Source organism: Artibeus jamaicensis, unplaced genomic scaffold (assembly GCF_021234435.1).
Source record: "Artibeus jamaicensis isolate MK-2021 breed Jamaican fruit bat unplaced genomic scaffold, CSHL_Jam_final contig_729, whole genome shotgun sequence".
NCBI classification, from domain to species: Eukaryota; Metazoa; Chordata; class Mammalia; order Chiroptera; family Phyllostomidae; genus Artibeus; species Artibeus jamaicensis.
In genome coordinates, this window is record NW_026521939.1 from 3024831 (window position 1) to 3049710 (window position 24880).

Sequence of the window (24880 nt, forward strand, 5' to 3'; positions counted from 1 at the left end):
GGGCCATTTCCATTGTGGCAATTATGAATAAATCTGTTATTACTGCCCACTGCCTTTTGTATGGACATCAGTTTTTATTTCTCTTGTGTAAACACCTTGGAGTGAGATTCCTGGGTTGTATGATGAGTATATGTTTGACTTAATAAGCAGTTGTGAAACTGATTTCCAAAGTGACTAATACTACTTTGTTTTCCTACGAGCGAGCTACGAGTATTCCCCAGCATCCAGTCTTCTTACTGTCAGTCGTTTTTAGTTCAGTCATTCTGACAGATGAATTCACTTTCCTACTATGTATAGACATATCCTTATGTTTATATGTTTAGTAGGAAAGGGAATAGACCTATCCTTCATAATAGGGTACATTCATAATAGGTGTGACTATATCCATAATGTACATTCTTAAAACCAGAATTGATGGCTCAAAGGGTGTGGAAATTTGAATAGGTATTGCCACACAGCCTTCTGAGAAGGTGGGGCCAATTTACCCTCCTAGCAGCAGGAATGGTAATACGAGTTTCCCCACATCCTCACCAACACAGTGCATTACCCAATTTCAAAACATGGTTTTAGATAAAATTTTACTTTAGATGATTGCTGTGTGAGTATTACCTCATAGAGTTGCTGGTGAGGACTTAAAAGCTTTTAGAGCAGTGCCTGCCACACCTAGAGTGGTAATGATGGTTAATTACTGATGATTACCACTACTAATCAGTCAATCCCATTTTTATTTCCGGGTCTCTCTCTCTCTCTCCTGAGTTTCTCACCAGAATATTCATTCAGGAATGCTTTCCTCTGAAGAGTCATTTTGCTCATGGAATGCAGTTAATTCTTTTAAATCTCTTCAGTGGCTGGCCAGCAAGTTAGGCCTTGTGGGTTTTAAAGAACAAGGAGGTGTGACAGGACCTTCCTAATGCAACTAATGCAGATCTGTGTCCCAGGTCAAAATCAACCTAGTTTGGAGCAGGAATGGATTCCTCTACTTTAAAATAGCTTTCAGACTTCCACCAAGATGGAGGCATAGGTGGAGACACTGTGCTTTCTCATACAACCAAGTTTAGAGACAACAAAATATTAGCAACAGAAAACACAGCCAGAACACAGAAAATTGAACTTTTCGAAAGTCTGATAATAACAAATTCTTCAGCCTGACCGGTAAGAGGGGCAAAACCAGCAGCTGGCGGAGCAGGGTTGCATAGGAAAACTCGGTCAGACGGACTCAGGCGCGCGGATCCCAGGCGTGGGGTTGCAAAGGGCGAAACCAGTGAGCGACCCAGTGAGTGAGTGACCAGCGGACCCAGCGGGGGCACAGGGAGGCAGGTTGACTGCAGTCACGGAAGGAAGTGGGCAGTGAGACAGGACCGAGCAAGCCCCAGCGGCGGGAGGCAGCAGAGGGGGCCACTATTTCCCCACTCTGACCCCCCACACACACACACATACAGCGTCACAAACCCGAGACCTGGGCGGCCCTACCCTGGTGAACACCTCAGGCTCCACTCCTCATACTTAACCAGCACGAAAAGACCAAAAATGGCTCAAGAAGATCTCAAAGCCCCAGAGCCCATAACTCTAAGCGACGAAGAAATAGCAAAACTTTCAGATGCACAGTTCAAAACACTGGCGATCAAGATGCTCACAGAACTGGCTGATTTTAGTCACAAATTAGAGGAACAAATGAAGGCTAAACTAAGTGAAATGAAGGAAATTGCACAGGAAACCAATAGTGATGAAAAGGAAACTGGGACTCAAATCAAGGGAGTGAACCAGAAGGAAGGAAAAAATGACCAAACAGGAAAATATGAAGAAACAAGAATTCCAAAAAATGAGGAGAGACTTAGGAACCTCCAGGACATCTTTAAACTCTCCAACATCCAAATTATAGGAGTACCAGAAAGGGGAAAGGAACAGCCACCAGTGGAAAACTTATTTGAACAAATAATAAAGGAGAATTTCCCCAATCTGGCAAAGGCAATAGACTTCCAGGAAATCCAGGAAGCTCAGAGAGCCCCAAAGAAGTTGGACCCAAGAAGAAATACACCAAGGCACATCATAATTACATTAGCCAAGATTAAAATGCAGGAGAGAAACCTAGAAGCAGCAAGAGATAAGGGGACAGTCACCTACAAAGGAGTTCCCATCAGACTGGCAGCTGATTTCTTAAAAGAGACCTTACAGGCAAGAAGGGGCTGGAAAGAGGTATTCCAAGTCATGAAATACAGAGACCTACAACCAAGATTACTCTATCCAGCAAAACTTTCATTTAGAATGGAAGGGCAGATAAAGTGCTTCTCAGATAAGATAAAGTTCAAGGAGTTCATCATCACCAAGTTCTTATTATATGAAATGTTAAAGGGACTATCTAAGAAAAAGAAGATAAAAATATGAACAGTGAAAGGACAGCAAACTCACAGTTATTAAGAACCACACCTAAAACAAAAGCAAATTAAGAGGACAGCTAGATCAGGAGCGGAAACATAGAGATGAAGATCTGGTGGAGGGTTAGCAACAGGGGAGTGGGAGGAAGAGAAGGGGAGAGAAGGTACAGAAAATAAGTAACATAGATGGTAGGTAGAAAATAGATGGGGGGGAGGGCAAGAATAGTATGGGAAATATAGAATCTAAAGAACTTGAGACACATGGTCATAAACTAAAGGGGGGAAGGGTGGGGGTAGGGGGTGCAGGGTGGAGGGGAATGGGGGGGAATAGAACAACTGTAATGGCATAATCAATAAAATTTTTTAAAAAGAATTAAAAAAACGAAACAAAAAAATAAAATAGCTTTCAAACGTTTTGACTGTTACCCACTTTAAGAAGTACACCACGAATCAAAATAGACATAGATAATCCAAACAAAACTTTGAAAAAACAATAGTTTTCTATTAATTCCATTCCATTTCATTGAAAATATGCTCATTGGAATCCACTGATAAATAGAATTCAAAAGCTACTATTGGGTTAAGACCAGCAGTTTAAAGAGCACTATTCTAGGACTGAAGTCACAGATACTGGTCTTCTTGGCAACACCACTGGAATCACAGACACACTCAGTTTTGGGGGCATTATTCCCATGTTCCTTTGTCTTAACTTCCTTGGACTGCTAGAGCTTATTCATTCATCACTGATTTTCACAAATAGGCCTTGGCTGGGTAGCTCAGTTGGTTAGAGCATTATCCTGGTAACACCAAGGTTGTGGGTTCAATCCTGGTCAGGGCACATGCAAGAATCAACCAATGAATGTATAAATATAAGTGGGACAACAAACAATGTTTCTCTCTCTCTCCCCTCCTCTCTCTAAAATACATTTTTTTTCAAAAGTCAGTCTGTTTCCTTAAATTACTTTCACAAATAGCTCTTGGACTCCTTATGTATTTCCTAGTAGTACTAAGTATCAGTGTTAGAGAACAGGCATTGAAGAGCAAGAGGTCTGAATTCAAATCTCACCGCTACCATTTGCTGGTGATTTTGGTGAAGTCTCCTTCGTCATCAAAGATTCAGTTCTCTCCTGTGTAAAATGGGAGTGATAGTAGAAAAATCAATGAACTAACCTGTGTGAAGGATTTAACACAGTGTCAGGCTGAGAGTAATTACTCATTACAGTGGTTCTCAAGGTGTGATCCCTAGATCGGCAGCATCAGCCTCACTTGGACATCACCCCGGATTTACTGAATCAGAATTTACTCCAGGGTTATCTGTTTTAACAAGTCTTCCTCATGTTTTCGATGCACGCTCAAGCTTGAGCAACTCGGGTTTAATATATGGCAACGATTAACAATTAGTACTCCAGGGTGCAGAGCCCAGCAGTGGGCAGATCATGAAAAGCTTACTGAACTAAAGTGAAGCACTAAGACGCCACCAGCACCCACAGATAAAGGATCCGACCCGCCCCCGTCTGCGTTCCCCTTCCCTCCTCAGGGACCGCCTGGGGCGTTCGATGATTGTTGGGGGGTCCCCACCCACGCCCCCCCCCCGTGAGCGTAGACTGAGAGGGGCGGGACTAGGCGCGGCGAGAGCTGTGTGTTTATTGGCTACAGGCCACGCCGCGGAGCGGAGCGGGGCTGCGCGTGCGCGAGGTGGAGGCCGCCCTTGGCGGCCGTTAAAAAATGGCGACTGTCAGCGATCTGAAGGCTGGTGAGTGAGAATGGGAGGCTTGCCAGGTGGTTTGCATCTGGTCTTCAGCCTGTGAAAAGGATGGGACGAAAGGAGGACGAGCGGAGCAGTAGTCAGCTTTGCCGGGTGGTCGCTCTGCGGCGTCAGGGCCTGCGGAGCCGGCCGATGTAGCGCCCATGGCGCCAGGGCCCTGTGAGGGAAGGGGTCGCACGGGGCAAGTTTTTAAACCTTCTTGGAGTTGGAGCTGGAGTCGCACAACCTGCACGTACCTGAGAGGTCTGCAGTCCTGCACCTTGGTCTGCTGACACATTTTTCTAGACCCTGCCTGAAGCCGAGGCCTTGGCCAAGATGTTTCACACGGGGCTGATGTTTCAGCATCCACGACCATTGTTGGTGTTGGGGACGATCCTGAGCCATTTGGTTGTGTCTCTCACTGCATCCTTACAACTTGGGAGGTAGTTTCCGATTTTCCATCGGGAAAACTAGAGGTAGAAAGTTGCCTGGCCATTCTGTCTTTTTCGGAAAGGTCCCACAAAATGAGAGCCCTTAAACTGATAGTTGTACAGCGTTAGTTTTGACGCAGATGTCCAGACAGGTAGTATTAATAATTACAGTTATCAGTGACTGAGCTTTATACGTCAGGCACTGCCCAGCCCCCCTGCTGTCTTACTGATTGCATGTAACCACCCTATGCCCATTTCATAGATTAGGGAATTGAGGGGCTGAGAGGTGAAACAGCTCGCTGAAAGCGCTCTAGCTGTATGTAAAGAGGCAGAGTGTGCGAATTAGATAATGGTGCACAAGAGCTCCGGTCTTAAGCTCTGGGTGATACCGCTGCTCCGTTAAAAACCGGTTCCAGTTTTCAGGGAAGGTGGGGCCTGACTCAGTCAGTCATAGAGGTTTGGCTGGGAGGGGTTGAGTGTCTTTGAAATGAACCATTGATATAAATGTATGTTTGTAGCCCTGGGCTAGTGAATAGTCAGAAAAACGGTCCGCCTTTATCCGCAAGAACAGACTTCACATGAACTGGAGAACCCTCTCCTTAGGAAGCACGTCTCACATGGTATTGAATACAACTTTAGAGGACTTAAGACACTTAGAGACTTAGGGATAAACACCAGATTAAGAACCTCTTTCTTAAAAAATTCTTATGTTACAGTGTTTTAAGCACAATAATACAGGGCAAGGCAACATAATATGGAACCCTAGAAGAACTTTGGGAATTAGGGGCATCCTACACAGATGTAGGGAGCCCTTCATGTTTTTTCTGCCTTCCCCAGTATTGAATGGACTTTATATTCAAGAGAAACCCAACGAAAATCTTTGCCGATCACTTACGTTTTATGAGCATTTGCCTTTTTAAGGCACTTTCACATTTTCCCACTTCACTTGGTTCTGTCTCTGAGAGATAGAAGTCATGTTGGAGAAGATGACTGAGGCATGAAAGTGATCTACCTCTGGGGTGGTGATGAGATGTGCTGTTTCTTAAGTCCAGCTTCATTAAATTCACTTCTCTGCTGACTTTGAGGCTGTGCTCTGTAAATACAGAGTACTTGGGACAAGATCTTTGCCAATGGGGGAAAAAAGTATTTCCATCTAATTTCAAAAGATGGAATTGGAGAACAGGGTTTCAGTTATGATCCCAAGAATATGATAAGGTTGTACCTTTCTTTCATGAGCCTGATACAAAGTCTGATTTGGTGGTAACTATGTATTTAACATACCTGCAGAAAGTTTGAGGTAATGATTTTAAAATAAGGGGTAAGAAAGTTTAGAGTCTATCTAGATCTCTTTAACTGTATGACCAGGTTTTTGTTGTTACTTATCAAAGCTTAAAAATATATATATATTCCTGAGCTCCCTTTATGAATTTTCATTATCATGTATTTATCTGGTGCCTTTGACAGGGGACAGCACAGTATTAAACTATATTACACCCAGTAGTATGCTGCACTATATTATAATGCTCCTAGGTAGCATTTATTGAGCTTTTACTGTGTTCTAGGCACTTAGGGTGAAATGTGTTGATTCTCTGGATTTGTTATTTAGCCATTAGGGACAATTTAAAAAAAGAAGGTTCCATACCCCTGCAAGGGATGGTGCCAATTTAGCCCTATGCCTGTACTCTCCTTGCTAGTACTTATTGCTAATCTCATTATCACAACTACTGATATTTGTAATAATGACCCTTGCTTATTAAGTTAGGTTACATTCAGCATACATGTCCTCAATTTCTTAAGATGGCTCTGATATACTCTGTGTTAGATTCCTAACTAGACTTAAAATTTCAAACTCCTATTGTTTTAGGGAATTAACTCATAATTGTTCTTAAAAACCAAAAACAGCCCTGGCTAGTGTGGGCCAGTGGATTGAGTGCCAGCCTGTGAACCAGAAGGTTGCTGGTTCCATTCCAGTCAGGGCACATGCCTGGGTTGCAGGCCAGGACCCCAGTTGGGGGCGTGTAAGAAACAACTGATCATTGCTTCTCTCATACATTCCCCTCTCTCTAAAAGGCAAATAAATACAATTTTTTTTAAAAACCCACCTTTTCATTCAGAATGGGCTATTCCCCAAGAGTTCTAGATGTCAAAGGTTTTTATATAAAATACAGGACACATCCTTCCTCTTATGGAGTGTACTTGTAGTCTTTAATCATCTTTCTAGACCAGGGGGTTTTAGTGATACAGAACCCGTCTGCAGTGATAAACACTCTGGAAAATATGTGAGATAAATGCGGGTTAAGTTGAGGTCCCAGTATGCTGACTATAGTCCTCTCCCCCCTTTTTTCCTCACTGAAGAATGTGTATCAGACTGTAGCCTGTGTCAGTGATGATGTTGGGAGGAAACTTGAATTTGCTTAAATATATTAAAATAGTAAATCATTATAACTTGGGAACTTAATTTTTTTACAAGCATGGCTTGTAGCTAATATGGTAATTGGTCAGCTCATCACAATGTTTAGATTGAAAGCTGCTATTAGGACATTTACCTTTTAAACCCTTTTCTTTAAATCTAGAAATGACTATTTTTTTCTACAATTGAAGCATTAATGTTTTCTATTTAACAGTTTTAAAGGATACCTTGGAAAAAAGGGGAGTCCTAGGGCATTTAAAAGCGAGAATTCGAGCCGAAGTTTTCAATGCCCTAGATGATGAAAATGAACCCCGACCAACATTGTCTCATGAAAACCTTCTTATTAATGAATTAATTCGGGAGTATTTGGAATTCAACAAATATAAGTATACAGCGTCTGTCCTCATAGCAGGTAAGAGGTTATTGTTAGTCATCTGAGACAGAATCTGCTTCTTCCCTTCCACCAATTCTAAGAAAATATTTAGCTTGGAAATCTAATTCCATTATGAAAGTGTCACCTGAGTGACTGGAACATAAAAATCACAAAGGCTCTTTCCATTCCTTAAACAAGTTCCTCATGAGGCTTGTAGGGGAAAATAAATAACTAAATAAGCACTTATACTAGCTGTATACTTTGAAAAATCATACATAATTTTTGATATTGAGAATAAACAGTTGTTTATATTTTATCTTGTTTGCTGCCAGTCTTTTCTCCTATGGATATGCTTTAAAAATACACATGTAATGTGTATTTAAAACGTGCACATATTCTTTATCTAAAAATATAAAACATTGGAGATAAAACCTCAAAATATTACTGTTGTACATTGGTTAGGGATGTGTACAAATGTATGTAAAATCATGGTATTTAATTTACCATTTAATTTACAAAGGTTTAGGAAGGTAAATTCCAGATTCATTCTCATGATGAGAGAGAGAGAGAAATAGTATTGGGGGGAGTTAAAGATAACTTTATCTGTTAAATTTTATTTAAGAAAGAGAGTAAGAAAACCGGAAGGCTATCCAGTAGTCAGGGTTGGCATTACATCTGGGCTGGGGGTAGAAATGAGATTGGGAAGATGATCAAAAGCACCTTGAATATAGAAGGGGGGACCCAAAAAACCCCAGAATTTATTTATAAAAAATTGTATATTCTTAAATGTTTAAACTTCAGTTACCTTCAAATTACTCTTCATGTGATGCATTTTGAATTCATCAATTTTGATGCCTTTTAGTACTTCTGCTGTTTTTTTGTTTTGCCTCTTCCACATCTGCAAAACATTTCTCTTGGAGGAATTTTTTCATCTGGGAAAACAACAACAAAAAAAACCCTCAGGGAGTGATCAGGTGAATGGGGAGGGTGGGGCACATGGGTCATGCTATTTTTAGTCAAAAACTGCTGAATATTCAGCATTGTGGGCAGGCGGGCTGGTAAATTACCTATCATGAAATGGGTAAATGAGTTGAGTGTTCAGAAAAATTTCACTGAAACCAAATGTAGCCTCTTACAACAATGCCACTTGGTACACTGATACAGGTGGGTTCTAGCAAGGGAGGCCTACCTGTCCTCCAGAGGATAATTCTGGTTTTTTCAGGGGTCCTCTTTCTTACAGGGCAAAAGTAGGTTTACAGTTGTGACTATGTGAAAGTTTATTCTTTTTTAATACATTTAAAAAATCCTCACCCAAGGATTTATTTATTAATTAAAAAATTAAAAAAAATTTTTTTTTATCTTAGAGGGGAAGGGAAAGAGAAAGAGAGGTAAAGAAACATCAATGTGTGAGAGAAACATTAATTAGCTGCCTTCTATAAAGTACTCTGACTGGGAACTGGACCTGCAACTCAGGCATGTGCCCTGACTAGGGATCAAACTGGCAAACTTTTGGTTTTCTGGACACTGCCCAACCAACTGAATCACACCAGCCAGGGTTATTGATTTTAGAGAGAGAGGAAGGGAGAGAGAAACATCGATTAGTTGCCTCCCATACCAAATGGAACCTGCAAGGTTTTGGTGTACGAGACGATGCTCCAACCAAGTGAGCCAGGTGGCCAGGGCAACAGAGTTTATTCTTGTATTATTATTTATTAATTATTGTATTATTTTCCATGTGAACAACTGTAAACCTACTTTTGCCCTATCCTGCATATCCTTTGATTTCCTCGTTTAAGTTTTAATTTGTGCTTTAAAACCATTTCATGTCTTGGAGATATTTCTGATCAAAGAAAAGAGATCACAATGTAGATATTGAAAGAGAATGAATTCGTTGATGCCAGAACTTTCCATTACAGATTTTTTTATTTAACATTAAGTATATATCTTAACTGAATAAAGACATGATTTTCATTGGTTTAAAGTTCTTTAATCTCAGTTATCTCCACTCTCCTCCATTTGTTATAGATGTCTATATAATACCATTAATAGAAAAGAAGGAAATTATGAAATGTCATTAATTAGTTGTCTTGGGCTTGAGCTCCCCTAGAATGAAATATAGTGATAATAGTCAAGATTCATATTAAATGCCTTGGCTTTAAAAAAAAATCTGAGGTATAAGTAAGCATCCAGTAAACTTTATTTGTTTGGCATAAAGTTCTATGGATTTTGCCAAGTGTAACTGTTTGTGTAACTACCACCACAGTCGCAGTATAGAATATTTCCATCACACGTCCCCACACATACTTTTCTGTGCCCCTTTGTGGTCAGCTTCTTTGCCTACACTTCACCCCTAGCAGCCACTGATCTGTCTTTACCTGTACCTATCATTTGCCTTTTCTAGAATGTCCTATAAATGGAACCATGTAGGATGTTGATTTGAGTCAACTTCTTTCCTCTTAGCATAATGCATTCTAGATTCAGCCATGTTGATTTTTTCTCCCCTGTATAGCATTTCATTGTGTCAGTTGATAGACATTTGGGTTGTTTCTAGTTTTCACAGTTATGAACCAAGTTATCATAAACATTCACCAAAGGTTTTTGTGCCAAGATACATTTTAATTTCTCTTGGTAAAGAGCTAAGACTGGGATTACAGGGTTGTGTGTTTTAAGTATGTGCTTACTTGGATAAGAAACAGCTCAACTGTTTTTCAAAGTGGCTATACCATTTTTGCTCTACTACCAGCAAAGTATGAGATTTCCAGTTGCCCTGTTTCTCTGCTAGCATTTAATATTCAGGTTAATTTTATTTTTAGAATTAAATGGATATTTAATCCTAAAATGGATATTGGTGCTGTCATGTATTTAATTCACAGGCTTCTCATAAACAGACGAATGAAGCCTAGTATTATAGTTTAAATATGGAAACAGTATTTTCCTAACCAGTTAATTAGATTAAAAATGAATTTATATTAAATTGTATTGTTATATATTTAACAAAATATTTTGAAAGTCTTACTTATAATCTTAAGTTGGATCTACCATCATTATTTTCCAAATCTGAAAAATATGTATATCTGGTGTATTTCATACCAAAATCATACTTGCTTTTTATTTTTTAATTTTATTTATTGATTTTTTTAAGAGAGAGAAAGGGAGAGGGGAGAAAGAGAAAAATAACATTAATTTGTTGTTCCACTTACTTATGCATTCATTGATTGAGTTTTGTATGTGGCCTGACCAGGGATCAAACCCGCAACTCTGGTGTATTGGGACAACATTCTAACTGACTGAGCTGCCCTATCTGGGCCCATATTTGCTTTTGAGATTCATAAAGGCTCAGTGTTTTTGTGATTATTTTTCCCACAGAATCTGGTCAACCTGTAGTTCCACTGGATAGGCAATTTCTCATCCGTGAACTAAATGCATTTGAAGAATCAAAGGATAATACAATGTAAGAATTATTTTAAAAATAAACTTTCTAATTGTTGTTTTGGAGTCACAATCTCCTAGTGGTGGTTTTATTTTATTTTAATCCAGCAGGTATGTATGTGGGTCTAGTGTGTGTCTAGTACTGCACCAAATCCAAGGTATGCAGCAGTAACTGAGTCATATGAAGTCTCTGCCTTCTGGAGCTAAAATTCCTGTGGTTTCAGAGGAGTGAACAGCCCTACCTCTTTCCAACGGGCACTCTTTGCTTGATCCATCCTTTTTTTTCTGATGCTTTTGCTCTGTCAGCTTTTTTTTCCTTAGATTTAACTCTTCCTCTCTACTACTTCCTTCACTACAACTTAGAAATATACTCAGATCTCTCTTCTCTTAAAAAAAAAAAAAACCCTATCAACTTCCACCCCCAGTCTACTGCTCAATCTCCTTTTTACCACTGAACTTACTTATGGAAAATCAACCCTCTGCTTTTATTCTATTGCCCACACTCTGTGATCCTCCTTAAATTCGCCCCTCACCATGTACAAAAAACTATACCCTTAAAAAGAAGAGTACCCACTTTCTAGTAACTTCTTAGTTCTTTTCCTACTTCAATGTTTCTTAAACTTTTCCAGAGGATCCCTACGTGCCCACCCCTCAAAAAAATTTTGTATATAGGCACCTGGGAATGTAGCTCAAAATAATCTTTTCCTAGCAAGAAAATTCCTTATGTTTACTCTTTCAAAAAAGTCATTGAATTTTTTTCATTCTACTTCATGGTGTAGTTGTTTACCATTAAAATGTTTTAAATGACATACCAGTTTAAAAGTTACTTTATAGTTTATAAGTCTCTGTATGAAATTATTTCAGGATCATATGCCATCTTTGTCCTGTAGTTTGTACCAAGTCTCTAGCACAAAGAATGGGAATGTATATACAGGGTCCAGCAGAAGTCTTCCTTAAGTGTGATTGGTAGGGTAATAATATGGGTGTACAGTTTTAATTTGAACATCTCACTTAAAACATCATATGGTATGCTTGAGCGTGATATTGTTATGTTACAGAATTACCTGCTTATGATTTTGTAACAAAAGACTTTTATATAATAAAAGAGGGGCATTATTTGTGCCGGACCCCATATATTTCCAGTTTGAGAAATTCAGTTTAATTGAATTTCTGCAGCATTTTATAATAATGACTTTACTCTTTCTTAAAACATTTTTTGTCACTTCTCTTTTGTGACCCTTTACTATCTTGATTTTCTTGACTCCCTAATGGTATTCTCAGTTTCTTTTCTGTTTTAAATTTTATTTACTTATTTATTTTTTAGAGAAAGGGGAAGGGAGGAAGAAAGAGGGAGAGAGAGAGACAGCGATAGGTTGGCTCTCACATGCATCCCGACTAGGGACTGAACCTACAACCTAGGAGTCAAATTGGCAACCTTAGAAAATGCCCAACTAACTGAGCTACACTGATCAGGGTTCATTTTCTTTATTGGCTCCTTTGGGGTTCCTTTAAACTGTGGGTTTGCCCAAAGTTTTGTCCTTTTCTTCTTGTCCCCCTGCCCATTTTTCTTGAGCCTTTAATGATACCTCCACGCTGGTGACTCACAGTGAATCCACAGTGCTGTAATGGCCCGGTCTCTGAAGTTGCACAGTGCTTTACTTAAATGTCTTCCTTGATTCATTACAGGTGAGTGTAGCCCACACTCAAGGGGAGAGCAATTAGGCACCAGCTGATTATCAGGACAAATATAAATTTTGAATGTTGAAATAAACTTAGGAAACATCTAAAATGTGAATTCCCACGTTTTAAAGGGAAAGGAATGTCATAATTTAAATTATCACACCTGCTAGTTAGTAAATAGATATCAAAAAACATCAATCTGTTAAATTGTTTTTTCAATTATGAGATTGTAAGCTAAGGAAAACATTTCTGTCATACTTCTCTTTGTTGTCAACAGGGCAACTTCTCTTTGTGCAAGGGTACAATATAAAGCCCAGGCAGTGTGTTGTAAAGGAAAGAATATGGGACTTGGGGTTCAAGTACACAATTTATTTACTTACTAGCTAAGGGAATTTCAAGCAGATTCTCTTTGAGCTGTGGTTTTCTCATTTTTAAGTTCTGGATGATGATTATGACATCCTGACAGGGTGAGGATAAACTGAAGAGGCAGAAATGTTTTGTAGCTGTAAAGTAGCTTTTAAAACATTTCTACCCAGCTCCTATAGAGCTAATATTTACATATCATTTGAATATGCATTAAATACATACGCATTTAATATGTGCCAGGCATAGTTCCAAACACTTGACTTTTAACTCATTTAGTCCATAACAACTCTATGAGGTAGGGACTATAATTACCCTCAATCATAGAGGAGGAAACATTCATGACATAGGCTGGGGACACTAAGAATTTTGCTGAGGTCACATGGCAAAGCCAAGATTTGAACCAGGCAATGTGTCTTGGGATATAAGACCTTCTCTAGGGAAGGATTTATTAACATAATAAGTGCTTATTGAATACCTGTTGGATATCAGACAATATTAGGTACTGAGAAATTTTATTTTGGGCTTTGGAGCTTTAAAGCTAAATTGCTGTGTATTGATTGAAATTATAGTACAATTCAGATGGGGTTTAAGTTGTTAATATTTTCTCTGAGTTTTAAAATTGTCTTGAGAATTAAACAGTACTCAAATTTTTTTAAGATTGTATTAATTTCTTTTTAGAGAGTGGGAAAAGGAGGGAGAAAAACATCGACTGCTTGCCTCTCACACAGCCCCAGCTGGGGACCTGGCCTGCAACCCAGGCATGTGCCTCTGCTGGGAATCGAACCAGCGACCCTTTAGTTAGCAGGCCAGCGCTCCATGCACTGAGCCACACCAGCCAGGACAGTACTCTTAAATTTTAAGTCTAGTGAATTGCTTGGCTATTTTGGTGTCAGAAGCTACCTTTTAAAGCATGGCTGTTTTAAGCTTTTCCTATTTGTGCAAATTTAATTGATTTTGTTTTTCTTCCTGCCATAGACCTCTTTTATATGGGATTTTAGCTCACTTCTTGCATGGAATTAAGGATGGCATCCAAAGTACATTTCTGAAAGGATCTTCACTTCCGTCTCCAAATCCAAACCTTGTTAGACAGCCTAGTGGAAGAAACCAGATGGGTATGCATTTTCTGAGATTTATCATTTAGCTATCAGCAAGTATATTTTCTTCTTAAATATTTTTTATCTTTGGAAGGTTTTTCCTGAGCATTTGAGTTTAATTCCATTTATATCTAATACAGTTTTAACCAGTGTTATTTATCCTCCAAAAAACAAAATGCTCTTTGGAAAAAGAGTATTGGGGAAGGCAGATAGATGACTAGACAAAATTTAATACATAATTTATGTATAGAAGTATTGAAACACCTGATTCTCATATAAATACGTACTTTCTGGAGCAGCTTAGTCCTTGGTATACTGAATGAATAGCTTTTTATTGAGTCATCAGATTATTTTTCTAAGACTAAAAAAATGCAAAGTTGTTAAATACAGAGAAATCAGAGGTTTATGTGTCCTCTGCATTTTCAGGATACGGTACTTTTTGTGGTTCAGTGGTGGGTATCTACAAATAAGAAAGTCTTAGGAGACTAGTCCACATTTCTTTAAGAATGCTTACTTTTTAAATGAACTTTCAGTTGTTTTGATTACATCAGCAATAGGACCTCAATTTGATAATCTGAACTAAATGGTTTAGAGCTCAATGTGTCCTCCTATGGGAGAGAGTTGATCTTTCTTTTTAAGAAGGACAGTCAGCTGATTATCAGAATAAATATAATTTTTTTAAAAGATTTTATTTATTTTTAGAGAGAGGAAAGGAGGGAAAAAAGGAAGAGAAACATCAGTATGTGGTAGCCTCTCGCACTACCCTGGCTTGCAGCCCAGGCATGTGCCCTGCCTGGGAATCGAACCAGGGACCCTTTGCTTCACAGGACAGTGCTCGATCCACTGAGCCATACCAGCCAGGACTAAATATAAAATTTGGCTATTGAAATAAACTTTTAGAAAACATCTAAAATGTGAATTGCCTTTTTTAGTTTTCCAAGGCTTCTGTGGGCAATATTGATTATGTTAAATATTAGCTTAAGATCTGAAAGGTGGTGGTCTTTTCTAGGTTATTTATGACTTCACTAGGAGTTATCCTTCTACATATCTTAGAATTCTGAGCTGAATGGAACATTGGAAAGGAAATCACTCCCAGCTACTTAGTTCATGGATGAGAAAACCAAGACTGAGAGGTGAATGACTATGAAAGGCTGTAGCTGATCATTTTTAGCAGCATCAGCACCTCTGATTGCCATTCCTGTAACTTTTCCATTTAAAGAATATGGGGTTTTCCTAGTTCCCTTTTCAGGGATTGGGTAAGGAATTGTCATTAGTGTCTGAAAAAAACAAAACAAATCACAAGTACATGAATAAATCTCCAAACATTCAAATAATATAATGTAAAATGCCCCTTAACCTCTTCCCTCTGCCTCTTCCTAATTCTCCAATTTCTCTGCCTTCTCTGTTAGCAACTTGGTGGTTATCCTTCAGGACTCATTTCTGTGTATTTAAATATTATATAGAAGGTGGGGCAACAGTAGGTTTACAGTTGTTAGTATGGAAAATAAATAATAATTAATAAATGATAGTATAAAAATAAACTATTTCACGTACTCAGACCTGTAAACCTACTTTTGCCTCACCGTGTGTACTGAAACTGGAACAATGCAGAGAGGAATAGCGTGGCTCCTGCTCAGGGACAACACTCAAATTCGTGAGGTGTTCCAGATTATTGTTCCTTTAGATATGAGGGAGAAATAAAGGCTTTTCCAGGCAAACAAAAACTGGGAGAATTTATCACCACAATATGGGCATTACAAGAAATGAAAGGAGCTCTTTTACATGAAAAAAAAACTCACAAGTTTACAAAATTTTTAGTTAAAGATGACAAACAGAAGCAGGAAATTGCAACTCCTTTTCAGAATAGGGTGTTAAACACTTAATTATAACACGAAGGTTAAAGGAGGAAAAGCATTTTTTTGAAAACCCCTTTGTGCTCCTTAGTCTCCCTGATGGCCCCAGCATTCCAGTGGTGAGTGCTGTCTGTTCCAAATCTCCTTCCTTCGGTATGTGTAAAAACCGTGTTGCTCACAATTATCATTATGAGAATTTTATATAACTTCTAAACACTGGTCTCAAAGAAAAATAGGCACTGGTTAGAAAATGCAGGAGTGGGCAATGAATTGATACGTTGGGTCTGGGGAAGGGATATGGGTCATTAGAGACTAGGCAAAGAAACTTCACATTTGTAACCCTTTTCACTTTCCTTTTGAATTTTGAACCATGCATTACTGCATTAGTATTCAAAAAATAATTGGACTTTATAATACAGGGGTGGACAAAAGTAGATAAGAACGATATGCCGAAGTGTGCTTAAGTATAGCAAGTAGACAACAAGAATGTGTAAATAATAAAGGCTGGCAGTTTGAGCACTTACAAGATTGTGCCCAAATGCACTGTGCCACTGTGACATTCCTTTGAGTTAATAAAGCTATTGTGGTAATGATAACCTGCATGTCTTTTTCTGTACAAACAACTGTAAACCCACTTTATGCACTCTTACTGTACATGTTATTCTACAACTTGCTATTTTTTTACTTGTCTCAATATATGTAGATCTACTCCCTCATTTTCAACTTTGTGTAGTCTTCCATAGTATTACTGATCATGCTTTACTGATGTACTTTTGTGTTTTTTATTTTTTGCTTATACAGCATTGCAGTGTAGCATTACTTCTTTGTTCACACAAGTATTTCTCGTGTGGATGCCTAGAAGTAGAATTGCTGGTTCAAAGCATATGTGTACTTAAAATAGTCTAATACTGCCTAATTTTTCTCCCAAAGGCCTTTACCAGTTTATGCTTACCACGAGTAAATGATAGTACTGGTTCCCCTATTTCATTGTTACCAGTGGATATTCTACACATTAACACTCTTAACACAGCAGCCCCATCACATTTGCATTTCCAGTCCCATGAGGAAATACAGCCTTTTAAGAAATAATGTTTGTGGCTTGTAAGCTTTTTATAATTAATCTCTGTAATGTTTCTGACTAATGACTAATCAGAAAGTTATAGATAATAGAGCATTTCTTAACTAAGTTCTCCTGAGATGAAGATCATGGATTAATTACTGGTAGTAATTAATGTAAGATATCACAGTGGGCAAGGTGGGATGGGTAGGGGTGGAGAGAATGAGAGAGTGCATTAATTACTTTGGGTCCTTTCTGTATAAAGTGCCAGAGACATCAGAGAGTCAAGTTCCAGTCAATGAAGCTTTGGGTGCCTATTCTGTGGAAAACTCTGTGGAAGACTCAGAAATGAGGATGACTGCTGAACCAATAGAAGAACAGTGACTTTGCAGATTCTTTTTCTTGCTCATCAAAAATTTTCTTGGCCTCTTTGTGCAATGACTTTTGAATTGTTAGCCAAAAACTGCATTATGTTCTAGTAATATGTTTAAGCATTCCATTTCCTTTCCCTACTCTAGCTTACTGTTTGAAGGACACATAAGTTTTATTTCACAATATTGACAAGGTTATGAAGATGTTAAGATAATTAGTCTTCAGATTACAATACTGTATCTCTCTACATAAATTCATCCAGCTGAAATGTAAAACAGTAAACTTAAATTCCCTTTTACTTGAAAACAAGCCCAAAGCATGCCAACATGAAAACACTTCTTTTTACAAAGTGCTGAAAAAAATGAAGAGAGTGTATATAGACACATTTACCTTTGAAATATAGCCAGTTCATCTGTGCTGCTGATATTAGTGTTTGTCACATTGGAGGCAAAGTGGTTTTTGCTATAGATAAAGGACCAGATACTTTATAATATACAAAATCATTATCAGCTCAACTTTATGCATATATGTGAAGAAGTACATCAATAACATACTGCATTTTTTAATAATGCTTTTTTAGAAAACCTAAAATGGTCGTGTCCTAACAATACTGTTAATTTTCTTTTGTCCAGTAAAGCTGCCTAAAATTGAGGGAGATTGTTTTTCATGTGTGAACCAGACCTGTAGTAGTATTTACATTATTTCTGAGGATGATCGGCTCTGGAGTAATAATACTGTGTGTAAATCACATTGTCTTCAGAATTAGAAAATCCAGTCTGTGTTTTTGGTGCTAAAATTGCATGTTTCTAACAACTTGTCAAATTTGTGTTTTTCTCATGTTATAAAAATTATCATTAAAAGGGTTATTTTTTCAGTTGTAGTAAGTGGTTCATGTTTTCTTAGGAATTAAGTTTGTGCATTTCATTGTTGTCACATTGGGTATTAAGTTTCTCCAGGCTCTTCTCATCTCGAACACTTCTGCCTCTTTCCTTTTCCCCCACGTGACAGGGGAGATTGCGCAGAGCGACTAGGGCCCCTTCTTCACTGTTGTGGGAGCACGGGGGTAGTCACAGGGACTGTGGGCCTCTCTGAACTCTCATGGAACTTGATAGTTTTGGTTTTGGTTGAGGAACTTTTTCTACAATTTCTTGGATAGTTTTCTGATTTGGAAAGGAAAGTATAAATTGTGCTAGTTTTCTTCTTGCCACAAGAGGGTCTGGCTAGGAGGCATTTCTATTTGAAGAATGTTGGGTGCGGTTCTTTTTATTTTAATTGAAGAACTCTGACATTCCTCAAAATGCTAATTAAACACCCTGTTCTTTCTTGTGATTTCCATTTGTTACATATAACATAAGAGAAGTTTATAGCTGCTTACCTATGGGTTCACACCAGGGGGTACTCTATTAAAAAAAAAGAGTAAAGAAAATTTTTTGAATAATTAGAGTCCCTAGTACTAAACATTTCTGATGTTTTTCAATAGTGTTTAAAAATTTGTTTTTTCATTGTCCTAAACCATCTAAAGAACTCATACAGTATTAAATATTAAGATCCCGAAATATGTAGCTATGTCTGCCTACTACCTATTTTAACCTGGGATAAGCATTGACATTCATTTCTGTTAATTTCAGATGGCCACCTAAGAAAAGAGAAGGGGAAAAATACTAATATTGAAAATCTCCATATTTCTCAAACTGTGAAGAGATGATATTTCCATTTGGGGCATCTTTTATCTTAAAATTGTATGTATTAAATAACTTATTTATTTTCTTGTTACCAAAATGTGTCACTAATATTTGTACTTTGTAGAAATTTGAGTTTCTTCAAAAATATTTAGTCTTTCATATTTTATTGCATTTGTGAATAAAAGCTAACTCTGTCATCTAACTTTTTGGATTTGACTTGAAAGAAAATATATTGTTTTTAGGAAGTATTTTAAAGGTCCTTATATTTATGAGAAGTGAAAGGGTTTTGTAGTACACTATATATTCTTCTAAAAAACATCCAGATCCTTAGAACCGTATCATCTGCTCATTATTAGCATGGTACATTAATTAAATTTACTTCAGGCTGGCATTAAGTAGGTTTGTAGAAAAATTTTTGCTTAAAAAAAAAAGGTCAAAGCCAGAAGAAACCTAAAATTGCTATAAAGTTTGCTTTTTCTTTAATTAGCTATTTTTCAGATAACCATTTATGATTAAAGTCTCTGAATTACTACCTAAAGTTGAACTTTGAAACTAGGTAACAATGTACTTTTTCTTTCCTTAGATCATTTTGGCTTCTACTGGAAGATTTAATTAAAATGTAGAGGGGGAACTAATTCTTTTAATTTTCCTGTAAGTAAAACAAAGAGTTTATTTTATTACACGAAGAATGTGGAGTCAGCATGAAGAGACAGGCTTTAGGAGAAGGCTAGAAAGTACCTTTTAAAAGTTGGCATTGTTTAACCTCCGTGTGGCCTTCAGCTGTGCAGTTACAAGAGGAGCTATGAAAGAGCCAACCCCTAATTCTTGGGCTCTGAAGGTTATTAAATGTCGATTTTTATTCTTAGGATAGAAAAATAGTAAGAGCCATTGTAGTGTTATCTCACGTGCTGTTTTGATACTTATTAATTTTTTTAATGTAGAATTTATAGACTGATTTCACTGAAAACTGACTGTTGATGGGTAGACAGCACCTGACTGGCAGAAGCCCTCAGTGTATTCAGAACACAGCTGCATGGGGACCCGAACGGTGACAACATTGAGCTTAGACACCTCCCATGGGGACAGTGATGGGCTGTAGTGAAAAGATCACCTTAAATCATACTTCACAAGTCATAGGGTTTTGAGAAGCCCTATTGGTGGGCTAAAATTACAATATATATGAGAGGTAGAAATATTCCAAGGGCTTATTTTCATTTTCAAATGAAATCTGTAGTATCTCATTATAATTACTAACCCTATTGTATATGGGAATATAAATATCTGAATTTTTCTCAGAGGACTTGGTTTACATCCAAAGATGTTGGCAGTGGACACTAAGTTTACCTCAGGAATTGCAATTATGCAGCACTAGATTAAGAAAAAATGCTGGAGTTTAACATTTTGGATACTGATAAAAATGACCAAAATAGAAACTAAACAGTTGTCACATGTAGTCCACTGTAGTTTTTATAAGCATTATCCTGTAACTTGTTTGTACCCAGGCAACTTTTATACTTTTGATATAACATGTAATAAAAAAAAATTAAGCAATTCACCTTTGTGCGGAGGGCGTTTGTGTGATTGTTGTCATCAGAGGTGTTTGCCAGAACCCTGGGGATGGCTCTCCAGGCCTTCCTTCGGGACCTCCAGCAGCCGAGCTGTGGGAGGGTAGAGAGTAAGGTTGAGGAAGGGGGGCTTTTCCCGGTGTATGTGCCGTCCGCCTTGGAACAGCAGCTCTTTGTAGAGTGGCAGTGGTGGGGGCTGATGGCGTCAGACTCGGGGGGGTGAGCAGTGTAAAAATCGGTGGGGCCATGTGTGGTTTTATTTAGTACTATATTTTTATATTTGGTAAAGGGAAAAAACATCTACTCTCAAAATACTATGGGATTTTTATGGTTATCCACAAAGGAGAATCTTGGGCTAAGAAAATCTGCTCTAGAAATTTCTGTACTCAGCATTTTTTCAACACTTGTCAATTCGTAGTCCAGTAATTTAAAAAGATGCATGGACTGAGACATTTAAAATATAAAGGAAAAGAAAGGCACATATAAATCCAGAGTACCCGTCAAGTTATCCTCATAAACTAATTAGTACATCATTGCTGGTGGTTTCATGGGCTTGTTGAGAGACGTTATCTTCCAAAAATGCAGGGGGAAGGTTGGATTTTCACAAAAATAGTATGTGAGTTGGAACGAAAGAGGGACTTGGGAAAAGCGGAAATTTAAAACTTGGGCAGTCTAAACACTCACAGCAGGAGCAGAGGTGGCTTTTGAAGATGATAAATTTGAACTTAGCATATATGTTTGCATAGAATAAACTAATAGCTTTATAATTACGTGCAAGAACACATTTGTATATGACCCACATGCCTGTGTGATTATGTAAAATCCGATGTGTTCTTTCAACCTAAATCCAAGTGTACACGAAGGATTAACACTTGTGAGAATATGCCTTTAAAGGCATTTAGAACAATGCCTCCCAGCCACTTGGTATTTGATTTTTGTAATAACTTCTGTAAGAACTGTGTGGCCTTCATTAATTTTTTTTTAAATGAAAGGTAAAACTACCCTTTAAAAAATACAGACTTTATTTTTAGAGCAGTTTTAGATTCACAGCAAAACTGAGAGGAAGGTAGAGAGATTCCCCATGTACCCTGCTGGGTCTCCCACACTCGCATGGTTTCCCCATCAACATTCCCTGCCAGAAGGGTATATGAGGTCTGTCCAGAATGCATCCAGCCATATAATATGGAAAACACATCGAAGAAAATACAAGATAGAGAAACATTGTACATAGGACAGTGACACTTCAGTCCCCTTCAAAGTAGGCACCTTGGAACCTCACACAGTTCTCTCAATTGCTATCACCCGCTCTGTTGCATTTTCCTAAATTTCACCGCTGGTCTGAAATCTCTTCTTTCAAAGGGGATTTTAGTTTTGGGAAAAGTCAGAAGTAGCCGGGTGCCAAATCTGGGCTGTAGGAGGCTGAGTCACCTGGGCGACTTGATGACACATCATTGCTACTCAAAGTCTATAGCTTGCTTTAGGGTTCATGCTCCCTGGTGTACATTCTATGGGTTTGAACAAATGTGTAACGACTTACCCTCCATTAAGGTGTCATATGGAGTAATTTCACAGCCCTAAAAATCTCTCCTCCTGCCTATTCATCCCTCCCTTCCTTCAACCCCTGATCTTTTTACTGTATCCATAGTTTTGCCTTTTCCAAAATGTCATACAGCTGGAATCATATAGTACGTAACCTTTTCAGACCGGCTTCTTTCACTTAGTCATATACATTTAAGGTTCCTCTATGTCCTTTCATGGCCTGATAGCTCATTTATTTTAGTGCCGAATGATATTCTATCACCTGAATGTACCACAGTTTATTTATCCATTCACCTACTGAAGGACATCTTGATTGTTTCCAAGTTTTGTCAATTGTGTAGAAAGCTGCTGTAAACATCTATGTGCACGTTTTAGTATGGACATTAGGTTTCAGCTCATTTGGGTAAGTTCTAAGGAACATAATTTGCTGGGTCATATGATAAGAATATCTTCAGTTTTGTAAGAAACTGGAAAACTACTTTTTTGAACATCTTAGGATCCTTCCTGATAGAGGTAGAGAATATGGAGTTACCAAGACACCAGCGTTGGAAACTGGTAATGAAGTAAAGAGCATTGCAGGTTACTGCGCAGTGTAGCTTGTACCCTGAGAGGCGTGGGGCCATCATGAGTGAAACAGAAATGCTTTTGTGCAGGAGCGTTGTAGTGGAGCGGATCTCTCAGTGAGGAACGACGTCCCTTTATTCAGAGAAGGCAGAGTGCTGTGCAAGCCTTGAGCTGGATGACTCGAGTGCTGATACACTTTCGAATACGTTGTGCAGCACATGCAGGAGTAAACCAGGCTTGGACCCAGTCTGTGATAATATTAAAAGCTAGAGGGGATTACACTTTGGAGCTTTTTTAAGCCAGTGACAAATAACAAAGCTACCTGATAAAAAACTCCAAGTGAAAAATTTCTCCTCTGCCATCTTGTTTCATAAGTTCAAGGAAAGTCCCATTACGTGGCACCTCACAGAAAAGACATGCCAGGGAAATGTACTCAAGAGTTCTCAGTTGAAATAACATTTTTTAAAAAGTAACTTGTGTTTCCCCTGATATTAAAATAACTGGATTTTGAGCCATGGGGAATAAAATGGAGGTATCTGATTTAATTATTATAAATGCATCTTTGAAGATTCAAACCTCTGAGCTTCTGCATTGGACAGATATTTATAGAACGTTATGTTCACATACTGTCATCCCTGAGTACTTCTAGAATGTACTGGTAAGGCATGAAATGCTTTATATAAGCCCTTCACATGACATTTAACAGTTCAGGTAGTTGAGGCAAAGATTCTGACCATCTGTGCTTTTCCTTGAGAAAATGAGCTCGGAGAGGTTTGTGGACAATCCTAAAGCTGCTCGGTGGTGCTCAGCAGATCGTGAATTAAAAACCTCAGACTTTGCATCAGACAGGCGGACGGGTTTGAATTCCTGCTCCACAACTAACTAGCTGTGCTACCTTAGCTGGTTATTTAACTCACCAAGCCTGGTTTCTTAACAGCAAAATGCAGGGCAGGGGCGCTTTTTACATTTATTTTTTATTGACTTTAGAGAGAGAGGGAGGGGAAAAATATCGACAAGTTGCTCCACCCACCCATGCACTCATTGGTTGTTTCTTGTATGTGCCCTGCCCAGGGATGGAACCAGCAACCTTGGCATATCAGGATGATGCTCTAACCAGTGGTGGTAGGGAGGGCGGGGTGAGGGGATTTTTTAAAGTACCTACTTGAGTAGGTGAGACAATGTAGTAAAATTCAGTGTTTGCTTACAGAGTTCTTTAAAGAATCAAATGCAACCCTTTGGAAAGAGCCCATAGTAATGCCTCTGGTAAAAATGCCACTTCTGCCCTGGCTGGTGTGACTCAGTGGGTCTAGTGGGGGGCCCGCAAACGGAAAGGTCGCTTGATTCCAGTCAGGGCACATGCCTGGGTTGGGGGCCAGGTCCCCATTTGGGGGCGTATGAGAGGCAGCTGATCCATGTATCTCTCGCACATCGATGTTTCTTTCCCTCTCTCTAAAAATTGATAAATAAAATCTTTTTTTAAATGTCACTTCTTACTCTGAGGCCAAAAAGGTAGCCTGCCCTGGACTATCTTTCCACTATGGGGCACCGGGTGGCGCTGGGGGGAGGGTGGCAGCAGTGATCAGCTTAGTTTCCCTCCCCTTCCTTCTTTGCTCCAAGGCATTTCTGTGCGAATGCACAGGGACAATTTCCATTCCTTTTAGAGTCTAGCATTAAAAGGCATGTGGGGAAGCAGCCCATTCATCATTTTCTGAAGAACTTTACCTTCCCCAGCCTGCTGAATACTGTCTCGACTCCGTGATTTAGGCCCATTGGTGGACAGGGGCCTGGGCGTGGGTGGTTTTTTTGTGGGGGACGTGAGGGTTGAAAAAACAGGTGCTGGAAGGATGAGGAAGGGACCAAGAGGGACTGGAAACCCGTAGGCAGACAGTGAGGGCAGGGCAGGCTCTCACTCACCATATGTCCCCGAGGCCTGGTGCCAGATGGTTTCATGTTTGTTGGGAATAATAGCTAACAAGAAGCAACCTAAGATGTTCAGTTTACATGGATCATCTCAAGGACTCAACAAATAGCCAGGAATAGCTGATGTTCTTCCCATGTTACAGGTAGGGAAACCAAGACAGGGTTTAAGTTACTTGCCAGTGGTCACAGGTAGAAATTGGCACTGGCAGATTCAAACTCAACTCTCCTGGACATTTTCCTCTAGACTCTCTCGGGAAGTGAATCATGGCAATAGGGGCTCCAGTCCCAGGGAGAGCTGGGGCCCTCTGGGACCTCGGTTTTCTCATGAGCAAAATGGGGGTATTAGGAAAGCCCCGCCCCATCACCTGCCTTGGTTACCTGGGGAGGGTTTGTGGAGTAAGATGGGGCATATGCCAAACAAGGGTCCTC

At 38.9% G+C, this 24880-nt stretch overlaps 1 protein-coding gene and 1 non-coding gene across 4 annotated transcripts; both read left to right on the forward strand.

Annotated features, from left to right (window-relative positions):
* The first annotated feature begins 4045 nt into the window (after positions 1-4045).
* Positions 4046-20418, forward strand: CEP20 (centrosomal protein 20). Of its 3 annotated transcripts, XM_037129095.2 has the most exons (6): positions 4046-4125; positions 7172-7369; positions 10697-10781; positions 13781-13917; positions 18810-18920; positions 19447-20418. In XM_037129095.2, exons 1-5 carry the CDS (start codon positions 4098-4100, stop codon positions 18884-18886), a joined length of 525 nt encoding a protein of 174 aa, XP_036984990.1. In that variant the 5' UTR covers positions 4046-4097; the 3' UTR covers positions 18887-18920; positions 19447-20418. The 3 variants fall into 3 exon arrangements, with proteins under 3 accessions (XP_036984990.1, XP_036984988.1, XP_036984991.1); XM_037129093.2 differs by lacking the exons at positions 18810-18920; positions 19447-20418 and adding an exon at positions 17075-18803; XM_037129096.2 differs by lacking the exons at positions 18810-18920; positions 19447-20418 and adding an exon at positions 14909-17058.
* On the forward strand, positions 15470-15573 carry LOC119037069 (U6 spliceosomal RNA). The gene has a single exon (XR_005080146.2). It is a non-coding gene; the product is annotated as a U6 spliceosomal RNA (small nuclear RNA).
* Positions 20419-24880: the final 4462 nt, after the last annotated feature.

Excerpts from the sequence above, each read along its gene's own strand:
- CEP20 (XM_037129093.2), top strand. The coding sequence starts at position 4,098 with ATGGCGACTGTCAGCGATCTGAAGGCTG. Across the intron at positions 10,782-13,780 it reads GAATCAAAGGATAATACAAT|ACCTCTTTTATATGGGATTT; the intron begins GTAAGAATTATT and ends TTCCTGCCATAG. Across the intron at positions 13,918-17,074 it reads TAGTGGAAGAAACCAGATGG|TGCCAGAGACATCAGAGAGT; the intron begins GTATGCATTTTC and ends TTCTGTATAAAG.